Source organism: Oreochromis aureus, linkage group 3, assembly GCF_013358895.1.
Source record: "Oreochromis aureus strain Israel breed Guangdong linkage group 3, ZZ_aureus, whole genome shotgun sequence".
NCBI classification, from domain to species: Eukaryota; Metazoa; Chordata; class Actinopteri; order Cichliformes; family Cichlidae; genus Oreochromis; species Oreochromis aureus.
Genome location: NC_052944.1, coordinates 86,455,654 through 86,476,031, shown reverse-complemented (window position 1 = coordinate 86,476,031; position 20,378 = coordinate 86,455,654). Strand labels below are relative to the sequence as shown.

At 45.3% G+C, this 20,378-nt stretch overlaps 1 protein-coding gene across 1 annotated transcript; it reads left to right on the top strand.

The window, feature by feature from the left end:
• The first annotated feature begins 1,029 nt into the window (after positions 1 to 1,029).
• On the top strand, positions 1,030 to 16,900 carry LOC116334644 (C-type lectin domain family 10 member A-like). The gene is made up of 8 exons (XM_039608322.1): positions 1,030 to 1,167; positions 1,246 to 1,353; positions 2,963 to 3,052; positions 3,145 to 3,210; positions 3,309 to 3,401; positions 6,738 to 6,892; positions 7,106 to 7,215; positions 16,249 to 16,900. The coding sequence occupies exons 1-8, from the start codon at positions 1,110 to 1,112 to the stop codon at positions 16,403 to 16,405; spliced, it is 837 nt and encodes a 278-aa protein (XP_039464256.1). The 5' UTR covers positions 1,030 to 1,109; the 3' UTR covers positions 16,406 to 16,900.
• The last annotated feature ends 3,478 nt before the right edge of the window (positions 16,901 to 20,378 follow it).

Below are 20,378 nucleotides of genomic sequence, written 5' to 3'. Positions count from 1 at the left end.
ACAGTCAATGAAAAGGCAATGGTGGTGGTTCAGAGTTTTGTATGTCTGGGGGGTTCAAAGGGAAGAGGTGAATGCAGGTCTGAAGTTCATGTGTGTGAGAGCAGGGAGTGAATTCAGCATCCTGACAGTCTGATAAACAAAGCTGTCTCTCAGTCTGCTGGTTGTAGCCCACAGGCTCTTCGATCTCCTTCCTGATGGCAGCAAACTGAAGAAGCCATTGGACCGATGAGTGGAGTCACTTGTAATGGAGAGGAGTTTCTGGCATTACATGCCGTACTCACCTGGACCTCTGTCTCCTGCCTTCCCCCCTCCAAGCAATCTCCACCTGCAAGCACAAGGAAATTACTCTTGGATTAACTCGCAACTCTCTTTTGGGTCCCGCTGATTTCCTCTCCTCTGTTTCAGTGCCCTGGCTGGCCATAGTTTCCCCCGACCAGTCTCTGCACCCAGTCGTCACAGTGAATTTGTCTTAATTTAACTATAGTCTTAGTCTCCTCTGCCTCAGACGTGTAGTTTATGTTTCTTCTAAATAATAGTCTGAGTCTTCAGTTGCTAACAAGCATTGTGAATAAAAATTCTTTTGGTGCACCGCACTTCAAGCCTCTGGTTTTGCATCTGCACTTGAGTCCATCCCATTTCCACGGGCCACTGTGCCGTGACAGATGTCCTGGATGGAGGGAAGAGAAGTACCCACGATGTTCTCCACTGCTCTCACTACCCGCTGCACTGGGTCTTGTATGGCTCCTACAGGACCCAGTACAGGAGCCATACCACACGGTGATGCAGCTGGTGATCATACTCTCAACGGTACCTCTGTGCCTCTTTTATTCAAACATCTGAAAATATTCAGGTATTTTCAGATGTTTGTCCTTTTTTTCCATGAAAGTTTAGTTCTTTGTAGTTGTTGATGTAGGTTATCTCAGTGTAGTAATCAGCTAACACACACACACACACACAGGTGGTGTTTTCCAGTGAAAGTGCAGCTCGTGGCCAATGACCTGAGGCTCTGTGTTTGGACAGTTCGCCTGTTTGTTCATTGGGGACTGGACGAAGACAAAGTCAGATGCACGCCATTTCACACAGAGACAGACCCAGAGACCAGAATCGCCATGACGACTGAATACCATGACAATGTGGACGAAGAAATGAGCAATTTCTGGAACAAAGGTGCCTGTCTGTGTGTCTGTCTGTCTGTCTGTGCGTTCTGTAAAATGAAAAACTCATGTCCTATTTGTCTGTCCGCAGAGCCTCGTACTGTCGATTTCTCCAGGTTCTCCAGGTACAGACGATGGCTCTTTCCTGCTCTGACGGCTACACTCCTCGTGATTCTGATCATAGCTCTGGGAGCCAGCAGTGAGTACACTCAGGACACAACAGGGCCTTAAGGTCACTATTTATCAAAATAGACACCTAAAACACAAATGTATAGATTTTCCTGTCTGGCCTGCAGTGCTGTTTATTCTTTTGGATTTTTCCAAGTGTGAGCTGCCCACTTTAGGAGATATTGACTTTAGAGGTGTCTGGCTTCTCTTCAGCCACAATATAATGAAATGATGCTCAGGTTGTGGATCTGAAGGTGTAAAACAAACATGTAAAACATAGTTTTTGGGCAGTAACTGACCCACAAACCAGCAGTTTCTTGTTTCTTTCTTGAAACTCTTTTCTGTCAGTTGTCTACCTCAATCAACCAAAAGAGGTGTGTTTTTATCTACACAGTCATCATTTTCCATCCAAATGACCGGAAACTTTCTCTCTCAGGAACTTTGTTCTCAGATACTTGACAGTTTCCTCCTGACTGTTGCAGGGCCGTGCAGAGATGTTTAAAAGGGCGAATGCTCAAAGTTAAAAATCAGCATGAATAACAACAACCCACATTCATCAACAAACTAATATTGAATCACATCATACTATGTCACTGTCATCAGGTGGGGACAAGGCAAAGCAAACGTAGCCTATGTTTACCTGATGGGTACAATGTTGCTGTTGAGGGGTTGCTGCTGCTCCTGATCTGAGACTGTAGACATTAAAAAGTCCATAGGAGAGATGGTAGCTGATTAAACAAGTGTTATGAGATAATAATAAAGTGCAAAGATTGATGACAGCGCTCAGAACCATAAGGCAACAAAACTGTGAGAAATAAACTAGACTCTGCCTGTGAATCACTCTTTGCCTCTCTTCCTCCTTCATCTCCTCATCTCATCTATCACTGTCCACTTTCTGTCCGTCTGAGAACAAGGCACAAGCTGCTACTGAGTTAAACTATGATTACGGGGCGACCGTTGCTCAGTGGGTTGGGAAGCGTATCTGCAACCGGAAGGTCGCCGGTTCGATCCCCGGGCTCTCTATCCTTGTCGTTGTGTCCTTGGGCAAGACACTTTACCCTACCGCCTACTGGTGTTGGCCAGAGGGGCCGATGGCGCGATATGGCAGCCTCGCTTCTGTCAGTCTGCCCCAGGGCAGCTGTGGCTACAACAGTAGCTTGCCTCCACCAGTGTGTGAATGTGAAGCGCTTTGGGTGCCTTGAAAAGCACTATATGAAATCCAATCCGTTATTATTATTAATTATCAACACTTAAACTCTTGCACCTAATCCATAATAAAGTAATGATAGAGAAATGTTATAGAACCAGAAAATTGTGTTTATTATTGTTTTTATGCTTGAATACCTCTGCAATGCAAAAACTGGTACATGTGTTATTGTGACCTGTGCTCTTTTTAATCCAGCTGCTGAGGGATCCACTGCCTTTAGTTTCACACAGCTCCTACTGTTTCCTCCTCATATATATATATATATATATAGATAGATAGATAGATATAGATATATATAGATATAGATATACATATATAAATGCCAGTATCCAGGAGAAAAATTATGAAGTATTATGAAGTATTTCTTGTTGGTAATGATTTGAGGAAAATAGTCATTTATTAATAATTTTTTTTTATGTCTGTGTGTTTGCAGACACATCGACATGGGGCCGGTTGTGGTCTGCAGAGAATAGTATTTCTAATCTGACTGAATCACTGAGGGACACACAGCAGCTCACCAAAGGTAGCTCAGATGTACTCATACTGTGATACTGAGTTACTCAATTGCTGTCCTTTCTTCTTAACACTCTGTAATTTCCTGTTCTTCTGCAATAGATACAGCAAAAGAAGTTTTGTCAATGAAGTTTGCAGTGGAGAACAACAAGGACCAGCTGGCATCAGGTGGAAACTCTGCAAAGCAACATTTCATATCCATAAACACCAAAAAGTACTTTTATTAACACTGTGCATACCTGTGCTTTGTGTGTGCAATTCATCAGTATCAGAGGCACTGAGGCAGCTCTCAGCTCTGGACGCTCTCCGCAGGACGGTCACCGAACTCAAATGTTCTTTTGAACGCTTGGTCAACAATGGTACACAGCTCCTGTCTAATCCTCTCCCCTCTTCGTCAATTAACAAGGCTGTTCTCACAGTTTCAAGCTTGTGCAACACCTTTACTAGAGAGGAAACCTGTGTATGAATGGTAGTGTCATTGGCATAGACGTACATTTCGCTTTCTTTTTATTTTTGTTTTTTTTTTGTTTTGTTTTTTTTGTTTTTTGCCTGTCCCATTTGGTTCTTTAGCCGTCAGAATTGTTGTCTGAAGACCAACAAGGATACCAAATGGATTTATTTTGCCAAATGGATCATCACGGCATTGCCGTATTGGTCCATTTGATCAACCTTTGTTGTTATTATTTATTTTATTTTCAGTTGTTACAGATGGGACAGAGATGACTGGGGGATAGGAAAGGGAGAAAGAAAGAGAGGAAGGAAAAGAAAAACAGAAGGGAAAAGGGACAGTGAGAAAGGGCACTTACAAAGACAAAGAAAAAAAATCTCCTGGATCACCTGTTGAGAGAAAAAGAAGAGAAAACAAGCAAAAAAAAACAAAGCAACATACTAAACACAACACCATCACATTAATCTAGCTAAGTGTGAACAGCAGTAAATACTAAATATTGAAAGTTGTTGTGCAGCACGCAGGACAGACAGCGCACAATGTGCTTTGAAGTAGCAGCTAAGAAAGGTGTAGTTTATGTCTACGAACAGTGAACACCCATGTGCACACCTGTGTGGATCAGTGCGCTTGTATACAGAAGGTTTCCCCATGTAACGGTCTGCTAGAGGGTGTGGAGGGCCATAGCCCCGTCCCCCAGGGCATGAAGCAGGCATGGAGGAGATCCAGGCTCCAGACATCCAGAGGCCCCAGATTGCGAGAGCCCAAGGAGTACCACCGGAAGGGCATCCGTGCCACCCTCCTGGGAAGGGCTGAGGAGATCCCCAGACGAGGGGTCACCGAGTAGCCACGGAGCAGAAGCCAGAGGGGGCTGCACTGGCGTGCCCGCCGGCTTTGCCGGCAGCCAGCTGTGCCAGAGTGAACCGAGTTGCAGACCCCGAGGCCGGAGGCTCGAGGGCCCCCTTTGCCCCGGAAGAGGCCTGACCGAGCGACAGGCACCAGGCCCCGCCAAGTAGCCACCGGGAATGAGCTGGTGCATACCTGAGCGCCCAGCCCCGGACACCAAGAACCACCAATGCACCAACCCCTGAGGGCATCAGTTACCGGCAGGGAGTGTGGTGAGGGGAGATAGGCCTCCACACTTTGGAGGGCCTGGGAGTTCCCAGGGAGGTGGAGTTTAAGACCCGACCTGACATATAGACACAGATAAACAGGCACACACAGACACAAACATGCATTCCCACCCTCATGCACACATATACAAACACTCAGCACTCACCCAACGTAGGGATAAACATACATGGACATGTAAACACAATCACACTCCCCAAACATACTCTATACCCCGGGTCCAGGTACCCTCGCCCCAAGAGGGGGAAACGGCACCCAGACCCAAGAGATGTGACCCTTTCCCCCAGGGTGAAGGCAAGCAGACCGCCCCAGGCTCCGCAGCAGCAGGGAGGCCAATCGGACAGCCAACATCTCCTCCCAGCCCCCCGCCCCGATGGCTAGTAGAGAACGGGGGTGTGTGAAGACCCCATACCTCCCTCCTCCCACTCATGTGTAGTGTTGTTGCGTGTTGTTCTAAAGTGCATTTAAAACAAGGGAGGGCATGGTGCTGCTGCCAGAGAGCAGCAGGTGTTAGCACGGCCCCTCCCGAGAACCCTCAATGTCTACATGGATTTAAAATTGAGAGGTGGGCACCGGCGCCAGAGGTAGGGTTGAATACAGAGACCGTTAACGTGGTCACCCTCAAGGCCCTATATATATGTGTGTGTTATGAGAGTGTGAATAATGTGGATGTCTAAGTTGTGGAATAAAATTGAGGCACAGGTGGCCAGAAGGGGACGGGGGGGGAGGGGGGATGCCTCCCCTGCACCCTGGTGACACACCCACACCCCAAGGCCCTACCTGTGTGGGTGGGTGTGGTGGAGCGGGAAGAGGGAGGCAGCCGGGGATGGGGAGGAAAAGAAGGGAGGGGCAAGATGCCCCTCCTTAGGGCCAGCTCCCCCGCTGACCCCAGTAGGCACCCCCGTCCTCTGGTACCCACCAAGGCAAGGGAGCCCAGGCCCATTCAGACCGGGGTCTACGGCAGCAGCACCGCCAAGCCCCACAGGACCCGGGGAAGCCCACCCTACCCCACCCCAGAGGAAACTGTACCCACCCCAACATTCAATCATCTCCCAGACTACACAAGACAACAGACACCCAGGTTAGGTTTATTCTCCACCTCTCCTGTGTCTCTCCCCCACCTGCAGAGTGGACTTCTGCAAGGACGGAACAACCTCCCTGCCAGTTGAAGAGCCCCCCAGTTAGGCCGATGCACCAGAGGCCCCCTGCGCCAGGGCTGAGCCCCCGTGCACCCACCCGCCCACAACCTCGGCGACACACCGATGAGGACCGAAGACCCCAAGGCCCAGCCAGAGCCCCAGCACGGAGACAAAGCACCCCCGAACCCCAAGCCCCCACGCCTGCCCCGGATCCACTCAGGGGCAGCCAGGCCACCAGGCCAGTAACCTACGTCCGCCAGCACAGACCATCCCCCAGCCCCGCTGCACGCAGCCACGAGGAGAACACCCTCTAAGAGCGACCAGAGCCTCTAAAGAGGAAACCTGTGTATGAATGGTAGTGTCATCGGCATAGACGTACATTTCGCTTTCTAGGTTTTGCAAAGTTGTTCCTTCCTTCACAATAGTCCCCCCCATAAGCATCTTATCTCTGAGTCTGAGGCATCTAATGAGCTCAGACCAACTTCAAACACCTGCAGGCATTACTGGAAGGTTTAAACAGGTTCTTGAAGCTAAGAACCAAAATTCATGTTTCTTTGTATAAACTGTAACAAGCTAAGGCAGAAAGGTTTTCACTCTCTGGGGGGGAGCGAGGTCTTATGAGGAAATTAGTAACTAAATCGTGTTATTTCCTAATTTAAGATTTGTATTAAGCTCTCCAATTGTTCCATTTGTTTATTATACTTATTTGTTATTATTTGTTTGGCCTTTTTTTATTTTAGAATTTTCTTAACCATGTGATTGTGTGCTTTCATCCACTGATCTTTCTTGAAAAGGATGATGTTAATCTCATCATATTTCTTCACCAAAAATATGTCGTTCTAAAAATAGTGCTCACAACGACTGTCTAATATCTCCTAGGACTGTCCCCTTTTAAAGGTCTCCAATATCTAAAAGTGTATTTTTGAAATGACTCTTATAAAACATGGAAACCAGACACTTTCTGTCTGTCCGTCTGTCAGGCACAACAGCACACGGCTGTTGTCCTCTGAATTGGGATTCTTTCGGCACCAACTGCTACTTATTCAGTACCACGCCATTATCGTGGCACGATGCCAGAGACTGGTGTAATGGACACGAATCTCACTTGGTCATTCTTCTCACTGACGAGGAGTGGGTGAGTTGGCTGTCCCTCTCATCTGTTTGCACTGACACTCAAATATGTGATGCAGCTTAAACACACTGTCACCTCAATAGGAGCTCTTTTGTGATGAGCTAATCAATAGAAGCCGAACTATAGCTCATGTATGTGACTGAAAAGGGGAGGAACCTGTATTGATTCTTGATTGAAACTGAAAATTTGAGTTTTCTGTCTGTCTGCCTTTAACAGGATTTTGTGATCCAGCGTAGCATGGGCACCCTCCGCTGGGTGGGCCTGACTGACGAGAGGACTGGGCAGTGGGAGTGGGTCAACCAGACACCCTACATCATGAACCGGAGGTAAGCTGTTACACTTAAAAAAAAACCCCAAAAAACAACTGATGGTATACATGCGAGAAAATGAGGCGTTGTGCTTTTTGTTCTAAGTTCTAAGAGAACTTTTAGTGTTCCATAAGGCAGTGTTTTCCAACCTTTTGGAGCCATGGCACAGATTTCACATTATAAAACTCACAGCGCACCACCAAACAAGCGTCACAAAAAAGATATTGATACATTTTCCCTGCGGACCAGGCATAGCGGAATTGGCTCGGTTTGTCCCCAGTATACCTTTTTTGCTTTCTTCTGACCAGTGCTCATGTTGTTGTTGTTTTTTTGTTTGTTTTTTAAAAATTGGGGATATTTCTAATAGTTATTCTTGTTCATTTATAAACACTTTTAGAAATAAAATAAATTTCTAAAAACATGAAATGTCATGAGTCAATAATATCAGGACAGCATCAACAACATTTTCTATTTACATTAACAGCTTACCCTGTGTCAGGTTCAGTTTATGCTTTGAATTCTTATTCAATTTCAATTCAATGTATTTATATAGCACTCTTCACAGGATAAAAACCACAAAGTGCTTCACAGTAATATAAAAACAGAAATACATAAAATACATCAAAATACAAAAATAAATAAATAAATAAAAAAATACAGCACAAATCTAATTAAAAGACAATCTAAATAAATGAGTCTTAAGCTGCTTTTTAAAAGAATAAATGTCATGAATCGGCTGTGTAAAGGCAGGAGAAGGACCCAAACGCAAAACTCACCGAGACAAACGTGAACTCAAAACACTGCTTTATTGCAGGCTAGTACGAAAAAATATAACAAACCCAAACTGGGACATGGATAACTAGAGACACACAGGGAAACACAGCCATGAGGGAGAACGCGACACAGAACTGAGGGAGACACAGACATAAATACACAGAGGGTTAACGAGGGAAGTGGGAGCACACGGGGAACACAGGTGACACTGATAATCATAACAAGACACGGCAGGAGTGAACGCAACACTGACGGGAGACTGACAAAGTAAAACAGGAAGTACAGAGGTTCAGACAGGAGGAGAGAGGGCACGGGGAGACAGGAGAGCACGGGCATAGCGGGCTGGGGAAAACATGGAATAAAACACAAGGAGAGACGAGGGCTCACAGATACACAGAGGGACACACAGGGGGTAATCAGATAAGGGACATCTTAACAGAACCTAGGAATCATGGCGTAATGAAAGAACAAAAGTACAAAAACACATGAAAACTAAGAATACTGGGCCAACGTGGCCCAGGACCATGACATCACCCCCCCCTCAAGGGCTGGCTCCCGACAGCCGAAACCCAAGAACCGAAAGACCAGAAAAAAAACAAAACAACCCACCCAGGGCGGGAGGCGGGGGACCAGGACGGAGGGAACGAAACCAAACAAAAGACAAGGAGCATGAGACAAAAACAGAGTCCACAAACACACAAAACAGGGAATCAAAGTCCAAAAAAGGGCAGAAGGTCAACTCAGGAGGCGATGGCAGAAAAGTTCAGTTCGGCTGTTCTGGAGGCCGGCCACGCGAGAAGTGGCAGCGGCAGCAGAACGGGTCCGGAGGCCGACCGCGTGGAAGACGGCGGCGGCAGCAGAGCGGGTCCGGAGGCCGACCGCGTGGAAGACGGCGGCGGCAGCAGAGCGGGTCTGGAGGCCGACCGCGTGGAAGACGGCGGCGGCAGCAGAGCGTCGGGCGTACTGGTCGAACCTTGGTGGGCACAGGACCAGACGAGGCGGGACCAGACGGTGGCGTGGCAGCCACGGGCGACGATGGAGCTGAAGCAGAGGCTGGACCGGACGGTGGCGTGGCAGCCACAGGCGACGATGGAGCCGGACCAGGCGACGGCGAAGCAGATGCCGAGGCTGATGCAGAGGCTGGACCAGGCGACGGTGAATTGGACCCCCCAGCGGAGACGAGGAGCGGCTGGAGAGATTCTCCTGAACCCCCAGCGGAGACGAGGAGGTGCTGGCCGGGTTGACCAGAGCCGCCAGCGGAGAGGAGGTGCTGGCCGGGCTGACCAGAGCCGCCAGCAGAGACGAGGGACGGCTGGAGAGGTTCTCCTGAACCCCCAGCGGAAATGAGGAGGTGCTGGCCGGGCTGACCAGAGCCGCCAGCGGAGACGAGGAGGTGCTGGCCGGGCTGACCAGAGCCGCCAGCAGAGACGAGGGACGGCTGGAGAGGTTCTCCTGAACCCCCAGCGAGAAGAGATGCAGAGCCAGTAGGTGCGGAGACCTCTGGCTCAGCGGACGCTAATTGTAGCGGCACAGGGCACACAGCCGGCTTAGGATGCAACGGCTGGGGCTGTGCAGTACAAACAGTCTGTCCAATTCTTGTCAGCGCGATGCTGTCCTTAACTGGCTGAGTGAGCACACAAGAGCTTTCAGCAGAGGATGGCAGTGACTGAGCTGATAACTGAGCTGGTGGCAGAGTTAATGACTGAGTTGATAATGACAGAGCTGATAACTGAACAGGCAGTGGAGCAAGGAACTGAGGTGGTAACAAAATGGATGACTGGGCAGATAATGGAGGTGATGACTGTGCTATAGGCAAAAGTGCAAGTTGTAGTGGTGGTTGTGACAATGGCTGTAATGTTGGTGGATCAGCAGGTAGTTGAACTGGTGACTGAGCAGGTGTCTGACTCTTGGCTGCTCTCCTCCGGGGAACAGGAACGGGTGCAGGGCCTGGCCAAACACCAGCCATCCCCACCCGAGGAACAGATACGGGTGCAGGGACGAACTGGGCTCTTGCAGCCTTAACCCTGGGAGCCGGCGTAGGTGCAGGAGCTAGCTGGACCTCTGCTGCTCCCACCCGAGGAACTGGGACGGGTGTAGGAGTCGGCAGGGTCACAGCTGACCTCACCCGGGGAGCCGGAACAGGTGCAGGCAACGGCTGGGTGTCCATCAACCCCACCCGAGGAGCAGGTACGGGTGCCGGGATGAATGGAGCCTCTGCCAAGCTGGAGACCGATGCAGGGACCAGCTGGACCTCAGCCACCCTCACCCGAGGAACTGATACGGGTGCAAGGGAAAGCTGGGCCCGCGCTGCCCTGGGTACAGGAACTGGAGGTGGCAAGCGGAGCATAGGAGCAGTAACAGTCACTGGGTGAACAAGATTATTGGTGCCGAACTCTGTTTTAGGAGGTCTAGGTTTAAAGCAAGCAGGTCCTAGAAAATCCACTGCTTTTAAACTCTCCAAGATAGAGCTAGCGGTCCTGGAGGAGATTAGCTTAGAGACAGTCACAGAAGCAGTTTCAAAACAGACAACATCACTAACTGTCTCTTGAGGAACGGCGTGCTGTCTAACACAGGTCAGGGACGGGAGAACGCCAGAGACCGTTCTTTTCAGTATCTCGGATGAAATGAAAATCACAGGTTGAGAAACAGAATCAATTTTCAAACAGTCCATAGGTGAAGCGACACGGCTGGCCGACTCAGAACTAACTGGATGGGGAGCCACACAGTCCAGGGACGAAGTAGCACCCACAACAGTTTTCACAACAGCTGGTTCAGAGGAATAGTGAACAGGATCAGGCATGCATTGCCGTGGGTCACAGAACTTGACCTGATCAGCCAACTCTGCAACGCTTAACCCCAGTCTCTTGGCTAGCTTAACAAAGGAAGCGGCCATCTTGTTATCACTCACTCGAAAAACTGAACGATTAATCACTGGTTGTCGAGCTGACTGGGCCACACTGGACAGGTCAAAAGACAAAACTGGTTGGAACATGCAACCGTCACTAGAAGGAGCATCAGCTACAGAACACTCAGTCTCAGATGGTTTGTGCTGCTCATTATGCATGGTTACATCTAGAGCCGATGATGGTGATGGTGTGTGGCTGAGCTCAGACTGGGAAACCTCGGAATGTACAGGCTGATTAAAACAGTTCTGCGGGGCTACAATGCTGGTAGCAGTATGTAGGTGAGTCTGGTGTAAGATAACAGTCTTTGGTTCAGCTAACTCCACAGGTGAAACATTCATATTGGCCAACTCAGGGAGATCACTGCGAGCATTACAAGACTCTGAGGGCTCAAAAACACAAAGATCACTAGTGAAAACAACCTGTGAATAATCTGACACTGAGGTGCCTCGCTGAATACTGTCTTTAGAGTCCAAACACAAAATGGCAGAATTGTCTGAGTTAGGCAGCACAATATCCACGGAGGACCAAGCAGTGCTACTCACAGTGGTGGATAAGTCATGAAGTCCGGGATCGGAAAGCTTGGGCTGAGTGAGTGAAGCACAATCACTCTCTCCCACGGGTGCAGCCTGCTTGGCTGTATGGGAGCGACGGCGGCGTGAACGCCGTTTTCGCCGAGAAGGGGGAGGAAACGAGCCAGGCCGCGAATCCTCCAGCGGACCGGGCTGAACGTCCTCCGGCTCTTCATACTGGAGCGGCAGCTCCGGGCGAATGCGTATGGTGGAGACGAGGAAGTCCTGGATGTGGGGATGTAGCGCGCCGAACAGCCATGGGAGTCCGGACACCATCCTCTGTAAACGGATGGCTACGGTCTCCCGATATTCTGCCCCTGGCAGCGCTGCCCACTCCTGACAGTGATACTCCACCGTGTAAATTAAATCCTCGCGAAGTTCAGCGGAGGGATTGTGAGCTGCTGGGTCCATGTCGTGGTCGCGTTCTTCTGTCATGAATCGGCTGTGTAAAGGCAGGAGAAGGACCCAAACGCAAAACTCACCGAGACAAACGTGAACTCAAAACACTGCTTTATTGCAGGCTAGTACGAAAAAATATAACAAACCCAAACTGGGACATGGATAACTAGAGACACACAGGGAAACACAGCCATGAGGGAGAACGCGACACAGAACTGAGGGAGACACAGACATAAATACACAGAGGGTTAACGAGGGAAGTGGGAGCACACGGGGAACACAGGTGACACTGATAATCATAACAAGACACGGCAGGAGTGAACGCAACACTGACGGGAGACTGACAAAGTAAAACAGGAAGTACAGAGGTTCAGACAGGAGGAGAGAGGGCACGGGGAGACAGGAGAGCACGGGCATAGCGGGCTGGGGAAAACATGGAATAAAACACAAGGAGAGACGAGGGCTCACAGATACACAGAGGGACACACAGGGGGTAATCAGATAAGGGACATCTTAACAGAACCTAGGAATCATGGCGTAATGAAAGAACAAAAGTACAAAAACACATGAAAACTAAGAATACTGGGCCAACGTGGCCCAGGACCATGACAATAAATACAATCAAGGCAACGTAATGATGGAGGGAGAGCATTCCACAACCTGGGGGTCACCGCTCTAAAAGATCTATCACCTCTGGTCTTAAAACGTGTTCGGGGACTACCAACAGCCTTGGATTAGATGATCTCAGGCTGCGAGAGGGAGTGTGAGGTTCTAAGAGATCAGAAATGTAGCCAGGGGCATCACAATTCAGCTTTAAAAGTCAGTACCAAGATTTTAAAATGAATTCTAAAATGTAACACTGGTGTTACGTTCATTACGTAATTCGTGTTTCAGTTTAAAGTCTTGCAGCAGCATTCTGGACTGACTGGAGATGGTCAAGATTCCTTTTGCTCAAACAAAGAAAAAGACTGTTACAATAGTCTAAGCGAGATGAAATAAAAGCATGAATAACCATTTCGAACTCAGATTTAGACAGCAAAGTTTGCAGTTTGGAGATGTTTCTTAGCTGAAAAAGGCCATTCCTAATTAACTGGCGAGAGTGTTGTTCTGTGGACATGGCAGAATCAAAGATCATATCAAGTTACCTGAGGTCTCGGGTGAACAGATGAGCCAAGAGAACCAAGATGCTGTTTGATTAGAGATATCTGGTTGTCGGGGGCAATAGTTAATGTTTCTGACTTCTCAAAGTTCAACTGTAAGTAGTTGTCACCAAGCCACTGTTCAATGGAAGCTAAACATTTAATTAAAGAGGAAAATGTATGGACTTCCATTGGCTTAAAAGAGCAATAGAGCTGAATATCATCAGCATAGAAGTGATAAGACACCTCAGGGAACTGCCTAATTATAAGTCCTAGAGGTAACATGTACAAAAGAAAAAGAAGAGGACCCAGAACTGAACCCTGCGGTACCCCACATGTCAGATTCTTAGTTTGTGACATAAACTGATTTGCAAAAACACTAAAAGTTCTGTTGGAGAGGTATGACTGAAACCACTTCAAAGCCAGACCGGACACACCCACTACGTCCCGGAGCCTGTTAATCAGGATGGTATGGTCAATGGTGTCAAAGGCAGATGTCAAGTCCAACAAAAATATGACTGTGGATGCTCCGGAGTCAGCTGACATCATAATGTCACTAGAGACTTTAAGTAATGTGGTTTCTGTTGAGTGACTTTTACGGAAACCCGACTGAAATTTATCATAAATTTTATGTTTTAGTTGCAAAAAAAGTAGTTTTTGCAACTACTTTTTCCAGAAATTTGGACAGTAATGGGAGATAGGCCTATTATTCTTAAGCTGAGTTGGATCCAAACTGCTCTTTTTCAGTGTGGGCTCAACAACAGCATGCTTACAGAACGTAGGGACCACCCCTGTTAAAAGAGAGGCATTGCATATCTCTACAATAGAGGGGCCCATGGCAGAGAGAGCATTTTAAAACAGCCCAGCAGGTAGAATGTCATTTACACAAGTGGTAATTTTCATTTTATCCACCAGGAGTGAAAGGTCATGTATGTTCATTGGGTTAAACACTGACAGTAAATGAGGGGGAGGTGGCCCAGAGACACAAACACACGGTAGTGAAGAACCAATGCTCATACGGACATTATCAACTTTATCCACAAAGAAATTCAAAAAGTCATCACTCTCAGATATAGAGGTCACAGGTACTTAGTGGACCACGGGGGAAACAATAGAGTTTATGGAGTCAAACAGTACCTTGGAATTTCTCTTGCTTGATTAGATGAGAAAACTATCCTGATCTGGATGTTTTTATGGTTTCATGTATGGAAACTCAAAGTTCCCTAAGGTGGAGCCTGTGAACTTCGAGTTTAGTTGATTTCCAAAGGCGTTCTACTTTCCTACAGATTCTTTTGACCTTCGTTACATCATCATTTATCCATGGATGAGCTCTTTTTGAGGCAGCAATGACAGATTTCATAGGTGCCATCGAATTTAAACTCTCCAAGAAGTGATTCTCAAAACACTGTGTAGCAACATCAGCATCAGTGCAGCCACTGATCACATGAGGGTCCAACAATTTAGAAAACTCCAAAGCAACATCCTGATTTATGAACCGCTTATGGAACATGAAATTAGAAGGTGGTGTGTACAGAGGGAAGCTAAGATTAAAAGTGACACAGGAATGGTCACTCACTTGTACGTCCTTAACACAGACATTAGTTATATCTAAGCCAAGAGAAAACACAAGGTCCAAGGTGTGGCCTTTAACATGGGTGGGTCCAGAGACATGCTGAATAAAATTAAAAGAGTCTGTAATAGATAGAAAGTGAGAGGCCATGCTACAACTAAGATCATCCACGTGCAGGTTTAATCCCCAAACATTAAGACCATCTTCAGTTTAATAATGGAAGATAAAAAGTCAGTAAAATCTTGAATAAAATCACCAGCGGGGCCGGGAGGACGGTAAATTAAAACACAATTAAATATATCTGTTGAACCAACCTTAGGAGTTGTGACTCAAAGGAAGGGAAAAACTCAGAGTCCATAGCCCTGCAAGCGAAATTGTCTCGGTGAACAGTGACCAGACCACCACCACGACCGTCCAAACGCGGAGTCCCAATGAAGTGACAGCCGACCAGGCAGAGCTCATTAAGGTGGATACATTCATTCCCCTGCTGCCAAGATTCTGTGAGAAACATAAAGTCCATACTAATACTGCTAAAAAAAAAGTCACTCAGTACAAATGATTTGTTGGCTATGGAGCGAGCGTTTAGGAGAGCGATCTGAAGCAGAGGTTACAGGCTGACATCATCAACAGCTGATTGACGGGGAATTGACAGCAGACACCTGGAATGAGGACGTAGTCTCCCGGTACCTCTGATTGTGACAACATTCATTGTGGGACAATGATTTTTAAAGAATACTAATTGTAGTATGAATAGATTTAATAGACATTTTACATAGACTCACCACTGCCTAAATAGAACAGACTGGCAGTATTCATTCCCATCATCACCAAGTTTTTGCAGAGGCTGCTTAAAAAATCAATATGAGCTTAAGGAAACAAAGACGTGCTTTTTTCCACTAACTATCAAAGAGTATGAAGTGGAGAGGGTGTCCTGATTTATGTTTATGAGGACCTCACATGGTCTTTTTAAAGGCACCTACAAAGAGTATGTCACACATAGTACGCAAAGGACAAAAGGAAAAGAGTCCAGAGAGCTATAATCATGGAAAATGATCAGACATCAGCATTAAGCGGCATCTTCGGGACTACCACTTCCTCGTCAGCTGTTCTCGCTGCTGACATCTGAAAGTCTTTTTGCAGGACCTTCATAGTCCAGACTTCCAGGCAGGAAAAAACAGCCTCTTCATTTCGTTACTGAACTGAAGTCCTAGAAAACCTCAGGCGCTTCATGTCACATCTACATTATTATAATCTCAGGGGTACACCACTAACGATTATATTTACATTATACTGGTCATACTTTTATGTGTGTTTGGGGATAACTGTACCTACATAGTTATTTGGCACGATTGCACAAGTGTTTGAGGATTGGGAATGGGTGGATGAGCGGAGCCCAGGTTTGTTTCAGTATGCTCTTGTCCCAAAGCAAACGTGCACTAGTTACAAAATGACTTTGGTTTTTTCAAGATTTGTTTTTATTACCTAAACCTAATATAAAGTTTTAAATGCCTACATATAACCAAGCGGTTTCATATCCTGAATCAAAGTCTAAAACGTTTGTCCAGAAACGGTAACCAGTAGATCAGCGATTGTGAGTGTCATGGGAGCAGTGGGCTTTCAGCATAAAGAGGAATTATTATCAGTCAGTGCTCCACAGGAATTACACATAAACATCTTTGTGCATGTTTTTCAAGGCGGTGGTTCCCTGGGCAGCCCGACAACTGGGCCCATCATGGTCTAGGACCTGGGAATGAAGACTGTGCTATCCTTCACAATGATGGACGCATGAACGACCAGCACTGCTCCATCAAAGAACGCTTCATCTGTCAGAAAGACAACCTGAGAGGCTGAACACACCTGCTGGCCTGACGCCACTCACTTCAGAATAAAAGGAACCTCTCCAATTAAAGCACTGTATAGAAAAACAATGAGAACTTCTAATACAATCAGGAAATTCCACTCTGTGGACTTGCTCTTTAATGTAGAGTTCTTTCAAAATATTCCAGAATTAATAAATGCAACATAGCCTATTTAGAAACAGTCCACGCATCCTATACAAACACACTTCAGACCATCTTTACATCTCTCATTGTAAAGCCTAATTTAAAAAAATAAATAAATCTTAGAACATTTCCTCAAATTTCCAGAATATGACAAAGTTCCACATTATTGTCTGAGAGGAACTCTAAACATTGGAGTTGTAGCCAGAATTTAGTTTATTTGCTTTAAGCTTCAAAATAATGCTAATACATTGAAAATCTAAATAAATGAAGATCAGACTCTTGCTCATGTTGACAATATGCATATAATGTACATAATAAAACATCCCATTATTTCTTTAGTAAACATGTAGCTGTGCATTCATTTTCATTGTAAACTTATATGAGATGTCAGATGTACTTTGTTCCATGTAGGTGTAGCAGATTTCGAACGGTTGACTGCGTTGTGACGACAGACACAGACTGGCTGGAAACTGGATTTATTTCTAAAACACAAAGTGGAGCAGCAAAATCAGTGTCACACAGCAACAGCACACCTCTGCTCATCCCAGTGTGGAGTCCATGCAGCACTGCTTACAATATATAAAAGAAAATACAATCTATCAAAACAACGGTGTGGTTTTTCTCAACAGCCACATTTAAATCAAACGTTATAGTGGGGTAAAACAGAGACAAAGATGAAGCAAGGTGCAGTCAAAAATAAGCCACTAATAATAACTTATAATATTCAAATTCCCACTAAGATGGATCAAATACACAATACATATTCAAACAACTTTAACTTTTACCAACATGGCTGAAAATGCTATTCAGTGTGCAGCCTCAGATCATGAACTCATTATACACAGAAAACAAAAACTATACATTTACACATACCTAAAACACAAAGTGGAGCAGCAAAATCAGTGTCACACAGCAACAGCACGCCTCTGCTCATCCCTGTTTAGCACAAGTAAGGAACACATAAACGGATGGTGTAACAGATAAAAGGCAGTTCCAATTACTATTTTCCTCGTTCAAAGTAATCAAAAACACTTTGGGAGCTTTAAGCCAAAAGAACTAATACTTATTAAAGAAAAATACACCAAATTTAAGCGTATAATTTAATACAGGGAGAGGAGCTACAGAGAGTGTGCCTCACCAGTGTGGAGTCCATGCAGCACTGGCTGGGAACCCCCACACATGCAGCATGTTTACAAGTGGTGTCACACTGATCAATGCCTCACTTCAACAGTGACATGTGGAACCTTAGTTTTACAAAAATTAAATTTACACAATAAAAAAAAAAAAACTATATACAATACAGTTTTGAGAATGTTCACACTCAGTATATTATATCCCAGCTACATAGGCATCCAATAAATCCTCCTATTGATCTTTTATATTGTTTCTCTAAAACGTAAATGACATTCATTGAACCTTGCGATCATGTTATTTTGTAAATCACACCTCATTTGTTTCTATTTTTCCAGTATGAAATGAAGTTCCAGCTGAACTTCATTCAACCATGGCCTGCAATGACTTTGCCAAATTCTTCACAGAAAAAATCCAAAAGATTAGACAAGCAATTAGTACATCAACAGCAGATTCAGGATATGTACTGTGTCCACCGAAAAACTGTTTAAACACCATCAAACAGTTTCACCCTATAAACAGCAAAGACCTGGAGGACATCTTAGGTCAACTGAACTCTTCCTCTTGCTGTTTAGATATCCTGCCTACAAGTTTTTTCAAAAAGGTCTCAAAGACCTTGGAGTCAGACCTGTTACAGATTGTCAACTTTTCTTTAATGTCAGGTGTGTTTCCAGAATCACTAAAAACTGCTGTAATTAAACCCATACTGAAGAAGGACAATCTTGACAAGACACAAATGAACAACTACAGGCCGATCTCAAATCTCCCATTTTTAAGTAAGATCATTGAAAAAGCAGTTTCTCAACAGCTCAATTACTTCTTAAAACAGAATAACTGCTATGATGCCTTCCAGTCAGGTTTTAGACAGAACCACAGCACTGAAACTGCTCTGACCAAAGTGTTTAATAACATATGTCTGAATACAGACAGTGGAAAAATGTCAGTCTTAGTTTTACTGGATCTCAGTGCAGCATTTGATACAGTTGACCACAACATATTACTCAAACGACTGGAGAATTGGGCAGGTCTTTCAGGAACTGTACTAAACTGGTTCAAAACATACTTAGAAAACAGGAAATACTTTGTATCAATAGGTAACTTCACATCTGAGCAGACAAGTATCACATGTGGAGTTCCCCAAGGTTCCATCTTGGGACCCCTTCTGTTTAACATTTACATGCTCCCACTGGCACAGATTATAAAGAACAACAAAATAAACTATCATAGCTATGCAGATGACACACAAACATATAGCACAATGTCACCAGGAGACCGAGGCCCTGTACAGGCTCTTGGTAAATGCATTGAGGAAATTAATGACTGGTTGTACCACAATTTTCTCCAGCTAAACAAAAACAAAACTGAAGTAATAGTCTTTGGTGCCAAAGAAAAACAATTACAGGTCACCAGAGAACTCCAATCTATACACCTAAAAACCACAAATCAGGCGAGAAATTTGGGTGTAGTGATGGATGCAGACCTAAACTTAGAAAAACACATTAAGACAATAACAAAATCAGCTTACTATCACCTCAAGAATATATCAAGGATAAAAGATCTGATGTCTCAACAGGACCTTGAAAAACTAGTCCATGCATTCATCTTTAGTAGGCTTGATTACTGTAACAGCATCTTTACAGGTCTACCTAAAAAATCAGTCAGACAACTACAGCTCATTCAGAACTCTGCTGCTCGAGTCCTCACTAAGACCAAAAAAGTGGACCACATCAGTCCAGCTCTGAGGTCTTTACACTGGCTGCCTGTCCGTCAGAGGATAGACTTTAAAGTTCTGATGCTGGTCTATAAAGCTCTGAATGGTTTAGGACCGAAATATATCAGTGACCTCCTGACCCAGTATGAACCTTCCAGATCCCTCAGGTCATCCGGATACGGTTTTTTATCGGTTCCCAGAGTCAGAACCAAACACGGAGAAGCTGCATTCAGCTTTTATGCTCCATATTTCTGGAACAAACTCCCAGAAAGCCTTAGATCTGCTGAAACACTCAGTTTATTCAAATCCAGGTTGAAGACCCACCTATTCTCAGCTGCATTTGAATAAAACACCAAATCCACACTCTTAAGCTTAAATTTCAAAACTTAAATTTTAACTACTGATTTTACCTACTGTTCTGATTTTATCTACTGTTTTTTAAATCAATTCTAATCATGCTTTTTATTTGTTTTCGTTTTTAATGTCTCTGGAAAGCACTTTGAATCACCTTGTTGTTGAATTGTGCTATATAAATAAACTTGCCTTGCCTATGATGGACAACAGATGCAGCAGTTGATTGAAAAGTGTCAGGGAGGAAAGTGCAAGATCTCTAACCGCTGACTGACATGTTGTAGTCAGACATTATGACATACATTAAAATAATTGAAAACAAATCTGTGTCTGTCACTGCTTCCTTACCTTTATTGCCACTGCTACTCAAAAATATTTTAATGATTATGTGTTCATCCGTCACTTTTCCTTTTAGTCTGTTTGCAGCTCCAGACTCAGGTATTTTCTGATGTTTGTCCTTTTTTCCATGAAAGTTTAGTTCTTTGTAGTTGTTGATGTAGATTATCTCGGTGTAGTAATCAGCTAACACACACACACACACACACACAAACACACACACACACACAGGTGGTGTTTTCCAGTGCAAAGTGCAGCTCGTGGCCAATGACCTGAGGCTCTGTGTTTGGAC

What these genes read in the sequence shown, in the direction of transcription:
- LOC116334644 (XM_039608322.1), top strand. Translation starts at nt 1,110, where the DNA reads ATGACGACTGAATACCATGACAATGTGGACGAAGAAATGAGCAATTTC. An exon ending in GAGCAATTTCTGGAACAAAG is followed by an intron (nt 1,168 to 1,245) that starts GTGCCTGTCTGT and finishes GTCTGTCCGCAG; the next exon opens with AGCCTCGTACTGTCGATTTC. An exon ending in TGAACGCTTGGTCAACAATG is followed by an intron (nt 3,402 to 6,737) that starts GTACACAGCTCC and finishes TCCGTCTGTCAG; the next exon opens with GCACAACAGCACACGGCTGT.